This window comes from Hemicordylus capensis, chromosome 6 (assembly GCF_027244095.1).
Source record: "Hemicordylus capensis ecotype Gifberg chromosome 6, rHemCap1.1.pri, whole genome shotgun sequence".
NCBI classification, from domain to species: domain Eukaryota; kingdom Metazoa; phylum Chordata; class Lepidosauria; order Squamata; family Cordylidae; genus Hemicordylus; species Hemicordylus capensis.
Genome location: NC_069662.1, coordinates 33,613,768 through 33,624,051, shown reverse-complemented (window position 1 = coordinate 33,624,051; position 10,284 = coordinate 33,613,768). Strand labels below are relative to the sequence as shown.

Here is a 10,284-nt window from a genome sequence, read left to right as displayed (position 1 = left end):
AGCCCAAGAGAATGAAGCTGGTGATGGAAGTTTGATTGCTCAATTTCATGTAGTTCATGGGTTCATTCGAAGGATGGGAGAAAATAAAAGTAAAGTTGAAGCCTGTACTTAGCAGATAATGAGGCAATTTCTCCCGGCAGCTAGCCCTCTTAAGTGCCCCTCATGTTAGCCCAGGTTAGCAGAGCAAGCACACCGCTAATCCGGGCTTCCTAATCATGTGCCACCATGGTGCGACTCCGTACTGTGGTGACACACGAGTAGACCCTCGCTCGAAGGCTTCAAGAGACTGGGGTCTCCCCAGGATGCCCTGTGCTCTCGCGTGGGGCATCCTGGATCTTCCGGGGGCCGTGCGGCCCCTGATCCCCGCAGGCCCCGCTGGGTCCGTGACAGAATCGGCAGCAATGTGAGTGGTCAATCTGGTCACCCAGGGCTGCTCCCTCAATCTTCTGCGGGGAGAGCAAGCTAAGCCTGCTTTTTCCGCAAACCCCTCCCCGGTGAGTCTCACTGATTGTGAGACTCGCCTGACTGATCATGAGACTCGCCTCACTGTGTAAGGAACAAGAGTGCCTTATCAAAAGGAAGCCAGTGTTGCACTAGCAATGTGGAAAAAATTAAGTAATGATCCCCTTTGCTATTAATGTTTTCATGCATGCCAGGATGATACAGGAAATATCAAGGGGATACTTATTGAACTAAAACAACATTGGGCTTTGGAGCCTAATAGAATCATAGAATTTTAGAGTTGGGAAGGACCTTGAATGACCACATTGGCTTGAAACTTAATTCTGTCTTCAAAGGTGTTAGCTATCTCGGATTTTCATGACTGTAGTGGTAACTGTGTCTCCTCTCAAGATCAACCAATTGGAAATAGCCATGGATATATTCGTGGATACTCCAATGTATTGTATTCCTTATCTGTGTAGACCATCTGATTGAACTGTACAGAAGAAACTAAGTATACAGTGAGCAAGTCCAATATAAGATAATGAGGCACTTCATATGATCCATGTGAAATGCCAGATGGGGTTTGGCGGGGAGGGTGGGCTTAGCCCACAAGCAGCTGTAGCTGACACACAATCCATAAAACAAGTTAACCTCGTTCAAGGGGAGGGGTTGTTAGGCGGGCTAGCTGCCAGAGAACCATTGGGCTCGCCTGGTGGTTCTCACAACCGCATGAAAGCGGGCTGGGCTGCGTTAGCCTGCTTTGCGTGGTTGTGTGAATAGCTTCAATGTGTTTTTATTAAGAAGTAAATTTATAAATAGTAAATTAAAGGGAGTGAGACCAGAGGCGTCACTGCCATTGGAGAAGCGAGGGGACACAAATGTCCCTGATTGACTGAGATCTGGGGGCTGCCACGGGACCTCACCCCCAGGGTGCCCCCTCGCCCCCTCCCACACCCAGCTGGTGAATGAAGCACTTGCAGCTGGGAGTGTGAGGCACTCCCTCTCATCAGCCCCCAGACAGTGCTTCATTCATTGACTGGGTACTTTCCTTCTCTCCCTCGCCTGGAGGCACATAAATGTCTGACTGAAGAGTTTGCATGGATTGTGCCCATAGTAATATTTCTTGCTTAAATACCCGAAGCACTTCACACTCATCATCACATCAATCCATAACAACCCTGAAAACAAGACTGTTATAACAATCCTCATTTTATAAGGTGGGAGTGGGAGATTTCTTCAGTCTGAGGAAAGGTATAATTTCCAGAAAGGAATAACATCTTGAAAGGGTTACTGAAAGAGTGCTCACTCTACCTGTGAAAAGAGATTTTTTTAAAAAAAGATCTCAGTCACAATGCAACTCACAGTTAAGTGCACTTAAGCCCACTGAAATTAATGAGTCTTATGCACACTCAATTTTACAGTGGATTCTGGCTGATGTCAAGAACAAGTTATAAGAACATGGCAGACTTCTTTTGCAGTTCACCTTGAAATACTGGGGAAAGTTAGAAAATTGTTTGATGACATTACAAATCATAATTCCCCTTGAAATCCAGATATTCTTTGGTCTCCATACAAGTATTGTGGAACTTCCAGGAGGAAATTTGATTCGTTGTTAATTGATTGTTGATCGAGTAATCTTGGCCAAGAACAATGTGATTGGTTAGTGAAAATTCAGAGACTTGTGAACTTGTCTAAATTGACATTTTATATGCCTACCAAAATTACTGGAAGTTTTTGAGAATGCTTTTGAAGCAGGATCCAGCTAAAATTAATTGTGACTAAGCCCAGTTTGAAATCAATGGAATAAGTTAGCTAATCATTACCTTAAGCCCCATTGCTTGCATTGGGACTCAGTCACAAGCAACTAATTTTAGGCGAATCAGCAATGCAATTGCTGGCCATGCCTCAGGAAGCACAGTGGAGGCCCATTTGGGGATGAAATTGTAGTTCATTGGGAGAACATCTATTTAGCATACAGAAGGTCCCAAGTATCTTGGTACAGAAGGCCTATTTAGCATACAGAAGGTCCCAAGTTGAGCAGGCCTGGTCTACTCTGACTGGCAGTAACTATCCAGGGCTTCAGGCAGGAATTTTCCTCAGCCCTGAAGATACCAGGAACATCTCTGGTATCTCAAGGAAGGGCTAAGGAAAATTCCTGCCTGAAGTCCTGGAGAGTTAGTGCCAGTCAGAGTAGACCAGGTCTGCTCAACATTGGCCCTCCATCTGTTTTTGGACTATCAAAACTCCCATAATCCCCAGCCCTAGTGGCCAATAGCCAGGGATTATGGGAGTCGTAGGCCAACATCTGCAGGAAGGCCAAAGTTGAGTAGACTGAGCTAGATGGACCAATGGTATCAACTCCCTATGTTCCTTCCTAAACCATCTTATGATAGTTGTACAAGATCTCCTGATAGTAATAAAACATCATGCTATTTAAGTTGTTCCCAAAGGTTGTAATTGCGTATGTCAAACTCCCCATAGCTTTACTGTCATACTTAATTAAGATACACTGAAGGCACTGAAAAGGGTTGGAGATGAAGTATGAGCCACAATGGAACTGAGGACTTGTTTGGAAGCTTTTCTTTTTTCAGAAAGAAAAAGAAGAAGAAAATATTAGAAGAATTCACACGTACAGTTATTCACACATTATCTTCAACACATACACAGTAGCACACTTCCTACCTGTACATTGGAGAGGGCCCTGAGGCTCAAGGATATATTTTTAAGTTGCATGGGCATCTGCAGAAGGAAGGGGAGATGGTTCCTCCCTCATGTGCATCACACTTTAATCTGGAATGTGACTCTGCTGCACAAGCACTTTGTTAGGATGTCAACTATTATTTTTATAACTTGATATCTGAAACAAATATCATTAGTAAGACTATGTCTGAGAAAACTAGTACAAGGATCAATTCCATATATTTCCAAATTAGCCATTTATTTGATTAGGTCTAATAATTTACAACAAATATTTAACATATACAGAATTTGAAAATTTAACTATCAAATTGTACCTGTAGTACAAAGGGATTAATTTCTAATTTATGCAAATGATTAGTAAAAAAATATTGGGAAGCTGGAAAAGTTGAAAAATTGAATTGGCTTTGGGTAATAACTTAGGTCCTGAAACAGGGGATGAGATTTGGAAATCTGAGAGCTTTAACTTCCATGAGAGAACAAAATATTAAAATAATAAGATGGCAAAGAACACAATTATGATTATAGGGAATAATATTACTCTTCCACCAAAATGTTGGAGAAGATGTGGAAGAATTGGTACTTATTTGCATATGTGGTGCCATTGCCTGAAGATTAAGAAATGTTGGGATAGGGTTCATGGTGCTGCATTGGTCTGGAACTCTCCAGAAGCACCAGTGCTGCTTCATTTGTCAGGCTACTGACTTTAATTAGAAAGTTGTCAGTTTCTGAGTTCGCACACATTTGCTGATGGCTCTCCTTAGGGATTTGCTTACCTCTTTATTTCTCAAGCTGTAAATAAGAGGATTGGCTAGAGGTGTTAAGATGGTGTAGAAGAGAGATACAATTTTGTTCATTCTGTTAGTGTTTGGGAGCATGTACACCACTATTAACGTCCCATAAAATATGGTGACTACAGTGAGGTGAGAGGAACAGGTAGAAAAGGCCTTCTTCCTCCCCCCAGTGGATGGGATTCTTAGAATGGTAGTGATGATGTATGTGTAAGAAGTAAGGGTAAGCAGGAATGGGGGGATCGTTAACACAGAGGTGGTTATGAAGCCAGACAGTATCAGAAGGGGGGCACCACTGCAGAGGTGTTGTATCAATGGCAGGAAATCACAAAAGAAGTGGTCTATTTCACATGGGGCACAAAAGCGTAACTGTGACATTATGAGCAAAATTGTGGTGACAATAAAAGAGCCACTTAGCCAAGACACAAGCACTAACTGGACGCAGAAGTGGCTGTTCATTAGGGATACATAGTGCAATGGTTTGCATACCGCAAGATACCGATCGTAAGACATCACTGCCAGAAGGTAACACTCAGTTGCTGCTAAGAATCCAAAGACCCAGAACTGGATCATGCATCCCCCCACAGAAATGGTTCTATCCCCAGTTAGGAGGCTGGCCAGCATTCTAGGCAGAATAGCTGAGCTATAGCAGGTCTCCAAGCAGGACAAGTTTGTCAGGAAAAAGTACATGGGGGTGTGAAGATGTTGATCAGATACAACTAGCACAATGATGAGAATGTTTCCAGCCATAGTCACAATGTAGATTATGAGAAAAATTAGGAAGACGATAATCTGCAGACCCAGGAGATCCCCAAATCCTAGAAGGAGGAAATGTGTTGCCAGTGTTTGGTTTCCTTCTTGGGTATGTCTCATGGACTGCATCTGCTGGTAAAGAAACAAAACATGAAATGGAGTTTAAATGAGTAAAAAGAGAATGATTTACTTTAAAAAGAAAAATGCAGGTAAATTACACAATTCCCCCTGCCCCCCCCCCCCAGTTTCCTTCTCTGGTGGCTCAAGAGTGCAGACTATGTAGACCCAGCATTGGCCCTTCCATAATGAGATCACCTCAGGTGTGGGCCATCACCATGGGAACATCTACCGCAGACAGGGGTGCGCATAATATTGTCCTTTGCTTTAGGCAACAAAATGTCTCCGGCCACCCCTGTATAGACCTAGAAAATACTTTATCATCTGTTAAAGGAACACAATAAAAAGCTACACATATTTAAGTTGAATTGACTCTTGAGGTTCCACATGGATGTCTTGTCATCTTTCCAGTCATTTCGGTAGGTTAAAATTATTTTAAAAATATAAAGTGAGCCAAGATTCCCCTGGTCATTGACAACCTTACAATAGATAATAAACCTACCGGAAAGTAGGCTGAAAAGGACCTATGGGTGCTCAAATGCTTCAATGAGAAAGAAAACTGCTCTTTATAAGAACATGAAAATGTATCAAGAGCCCTCCTGGATCAAACCTATGGTCTATTTAGTCCAGCATCATTTTCCGCATAGAGACAGCTAGACATTTCTAGGAAGCCCACAAACAGGGCATGAAGGCCACTAGGAACTCGCATTCAGTGGCATACTGAACATAGGATCATAGGAAACTGCCAGAGTCAGACACTTAGTCCATCTAGCTCAGTATTGTCTACACTAATCAGCAGCAGCTCTCCAAGGTTTCAGGCAGGAGTCTTTTCCTACCCTACCTGGAGATGACAGAGAATGAACCTGGGACTTTCTGTATGCAAAGCAGATGCTCTACCACTAACTATGGCTGTATCCTTGCCTCTGACCCATTGGCTCAATTTAGCTACCATGATGAAAGGTCTCTGGCAGATCTCCATCAAACAGGAATATGTAAATTGAATTTTGTAATCTGATTCACAGTAATGCCATTTCTTACCTGACATGATCATCCAAACACCCATAACAATGATGCTCTGTGCGAATTGTTAGGCTGCTTTTGAATCTCATGCCAGCTGCAAACATGTTTTGTCATGTGGTTTGCAGTCCTAAGTGTTTGTGTGTGGAGGGATAAGGCAAGCTGGTCAACCTGACCTAAGGGACTGTTCCTTGTTGGCCCCCCAAATAGCAATCAGTCAGACCTAATATGCTATTCTTATACTTTAACATAATAAAACCTATTGTGGGAAAAGCCTCCCCCCCAATATATGTTTTAAGTTGGAAGTGTTAATTGCATGATTCTAATATATTGCTTCTATTTGTGACAATATCTAATTAAAGGGTGGGAATCTTCAATGTCAAGCACAACTGGAAAAAAGCATGTTTGCATCCAATGGGCCAAAGCTGAAGTATCAGAAAAAATCCAATGGTGTATTTCCTAATTTCATCTAATCGTGCTACAAAGTTGTCTTGCCATAGCTTTTTAGAGAAATATTTTAAGGTATAACTATAGTATTAAATAAATCTAGTTTATACTGTGTGTTAAGCTTTTGAATACAATCTAGGGAAATTGTTCCATAATTGCACAAATCTAATTATTAAGGACCTTAAATAGTTCCAGCATAACTTTGCTGGTGGTCAACTCACAGCTCCTCTTGCATGTAACTACCAAGGTAAGGCATCTGAAGGATATGAATGAGACACTTCCATGTCCGGGTTTCTGTTCTTCATTTTTATGATTTCACTCTGTTACCACATTGGTGACTGCCAATGTTCTTTATATCTCACATTTTCTAAGGGTAAAAATTCCCTCATTTGTAAAGATATCTGGCATACTCTTGTTATTATATTGTATGCTCAACATCAGTATAGAACAGTTACTTACGTGGTGCCATGGGATATATCAAACTGGAGAAAATAATATGTAGAGTATATGGGTATATTTTCCCAGGAGTAGAGGATAGAGACGTCCCCCTTCAGGGTGTTGCAGATGTTGGATTAAGCATCCTTGAATTATGAGGAGGAGATGTGCTTGCATGTTCAACAGGGTTTGTCTCTAGTTTATATGATACCCAGCATGTTTATATCCTTTCCAGAATAAAGCGGTGTAGTCCCTACAGATTATGTAATTCTGCAGTGGGAAACTGCAGGTTTGTTTTATTCTATCCAGTAGCTTTTACGTTTTGTTGTTTAGAAGTTTCCCCTGGTGGGAATCCTGTAGAGAGTGGGGGGAGGACTCAGAAAGGAAAGGGGAGGGAAAGGAGGAAATTGAGATGTTTCTGAATAAATGCTTAGTTAAATGTATATAAGATTACTTTGGCTGGGTTCACATGCAACGGATAACTGCAGTTAAACGTGGCCAAGGTTGTAACTGTAGTACGTTTAGGAACATAGGAACTGCCATATACTGAGTCAGACCACTGGTTTATCTAGCTCAGTCTTGTCTTCACAGACTGGCAGTGGCTTCTCCAAGGTTGCAGGCAGGAATCTCTCTCAGCCCTATCTTGGAGAAGCCAGGGAGGGAACTTGAAACCTTCTGCTCTTCCCAGAGCGGCTTCATCCCCTGAGGGGAATATCTTGCAGTGCTCACACATCAAGTCTCCCATTCAGATGCAACCAGGGCAGACCCTGCTTAGCTATGGGGTCAAGTCATGCTTGCTCCCACAAGACCAGCTGTCAATGAGTGAAACCACAGTTACTAGCCAAAAGCAACTTCTGGTTTCCCCTGACAAACTCCACATTGAACCTTCGGTTTGCACAAAGTTTCGCCGCTGAGACCTGGGGTTTGGCCACAGAGGTGTTATGTCCGACTCCGGGTGCCACCATAATCATGATTTTGCAATGATTTTCAAGTGGAAAATGAGGCTCTCCTTTCCTGGGAATCTTCGCACCAGGAGATCTGTATACAGCGCCTTAACAGCTCAAGCCTGAGAACTTTGAACATACTAAAAGGTCTGTTGAAGAACCCAGTGTCTCCCCCATCCACACAAATGGTAGTATGAGTGTGTGGGGGAGCTATGGGAAGGGTTCAAAAGGGAGCCCCCAGCAGAGATTTCTGGGCAGCCACATTCTATTCTTTTGACAGAAAGGTTCTGGAAGGGGAGGGAAGCTCTCTCCCCTCTTGGAGGTTTTTGCTCCTCAGGTTTACTCATGATCAAGGCCAGTCTCCAGGGTCAGTAGTGGTAGCCTGAAATCCTTTCCCAAAGATAGGACCCCCTGACAATGCTCAATCATGAGAGCAAAAGGCCATGGGGATGCATCCACACATGAGAAGGGCCATCAGAGGGGAGGGGAGAGAACTGCTGAGCAAATTCAGTCATGGTGCCTGATGGTAAAACATCCCCCTTTCCCACTGACACCTCCCTCATAAGACTGTCAGATTGTCAGGCCATGGGGGCTCTAAATAGAGGTGTGTCGAGGGAAGTCATGGGGAGAGGTACCCCAGAGATTGCTTTCCTTGTCTTGGGGACTGTGTCTAAGCTGCTATGAAAATGTGCCCCCTGCCAGTCCATCTGCCCATGCTGACATGTGTGTGCCTGCCAATGCCTTGGGATGGCCACCCTGCTGTCCACCCCCCCCCCAGTCCACATATGCGTCCAGGCAATGATGCATGGACCTTCTTCACAGGGAATGACAGTGTGGATGTTTAGGGGAAACTGTTCTATTTTTCACCATAGAGAGTTGGGGGCCCCACATAAGTGAGGCTGCCTTGGGTGCACTGGTGGGTGAGTGGGCTGGTTCAACCCGTGAGCTCACAGTCCATGGGTGGGGCACTGCTATTTATTGAGCACAGCCTTCCCCAGTAGACTGGCCCTCTCATGAGAGGGCTAGCCCACTCGTCAGCAAGCTTCCTGACAGCAGATTTCAGTCGGGTCTGCGTGGACTGCTTTGCTGGAGTCACCCCTCCTGACATCGTTCAAGGTCACAGGGGACAACATACTCCCAGCATCTCCCAGCATCCTTTGCTGTTCTTCATCTATATACCCCCTCCTAGGAAGTTTCCATGTCCCCCCCTTAATTAAAGTGGAATTCCAACCACCCCCGGACCCCAAACCCTCCAGAATCCATGCTTGTGTGGGACTATCAGGGTGCAGGGATACTTGGGTGGCAGTGGTGCCCTCACTGGCAGAAGAAGCGCTGGCATGGCATACCATTTAAAGGGCTTTAAATGCCCTCTCCATGCCAATGACCACTCCGAAAATACATGATCATGCTTGGCACATCCCTTTCCAGATTGTGGCCAATTGTGGCTGCTCCACTAACTTGGTGATACTTTGCCCACAGCCAGGCCATGGAACTTGCTAGGATCTGCCTAGGAGGCTGAGCAGCAGGAGAGGCTCCCTCTCCTGGAAATGCAGTTTGGTGGGCCATGGTTTTGTGAATTCTGCGGCACGATTTTCAGTGATAAATTGAAACCGCAGCCACACTTAACTCCAGTCAAACTGTACGTGCCTTTGTGTTTGTGAGAGAAGTAGCTATAAAACATTTATCCCATCCTTGTCGCCAAATGTTGTATAGCTGCTACTCCCACAAACACAAAGTACTCTTATATAGATTTAACTAAGAGTTCATTCAGAAACAACTCCATTTCCTCCTCCTCCTTTCCCTCCTTTTCCCTTTCTGACTCCATCCCCCATACTCTTTACAGGAGCCCTACCGGGAAAAACTTCTAAACAACAAAATGTAAAAGATACTGGATAGAACACAACAAGGGTTCCCCCTCCCCCCAGAAGTTGTAAATGACAATTTCAAACAAATGTCTATATTCAAAAGCAATCAGTCTTGTGATACTTGCTGCATGGGACACAATCATGTGCAGCCAAACAAAATATTACTACTACATACCCAACAGCTATAGGCCTTAATAGTTCGGGATTTAGAAATCATGTGTCAATTTGTTATACATTTCAGAAAGTATCAGATCCACATAATCACAATTAGAAGAAACAACAGATGGACTTCAAATGATAATGCAGCCCTAAATTCAGTTCTCAGTCTTTGAAACACTGGTTGTGCAGTTCAGCATCGTTTTGTGGTCCAAAATATGCATTTTAGCCTTAACACTTTAAAATAAAAATTTAAAAAACCTTTACAATTTTGAAAACCATGGCAGGCCAGACCAAAAATGTGAGTCTTAAGGGCTCTCTTGAAAGCTGATAATGTTGTTCAGCCCAAAATTTCTGCAGGGAGTGCATTCCACAGTCTATGAGCAGTTGCAGAGAAGGCCTGACCCAGGCGCGTAACAATGATCGGGCAAGGGGAGACAGTTGTCTGGGGGCCCCACTGCCTGGAGGGGCCCCCCAGAGGCACCTCACGTGACTCCCCCTTGCCCCCTGCCCAGCCCCAAGGCCCCTCAGCCACTTGCCCTGTTCGCCATCTCTCCAGCTTGTTCTCCTGGCCGGCAATCCAGCAGCAGACAAGCTGCAAAGAGCTCCTTTTCTCCC

At 44.1% G+C, this 10,284-nt stretch overlaps 1 protein-coding gene across 1 annotated transcript; it reads right to left on the bottom strand.

Annotated features, from left to right (window-relative positions):
* Nucleotides 1-3,408: 3,408 nt before the first annotated feature.
* Nucleotides 3,409-10,281, bottom strand: LOC128331570 (olfactory receptor 11A1-like). The gene is made up of 2 exons (XM_053265140.1): nt 10,206-10,281; nt 3,409-4,814 (listed from the first exon to the last, which is right to left on the bottom strand). The coding sequence occupies exons 1-2, from the start codon at nt 10,215-10,217 to the stop codon at nt 3,852-3,854; spliced, it is 975 nt and encodes a 324-aa protein (XP_053121115.1). The 5' UTR covers nt 10,218-10,281; the 3' UTR covers nt 3,409-3,851.
* Nucleotides 10,282-10,284: the final 3 nt, after the last annotated feature.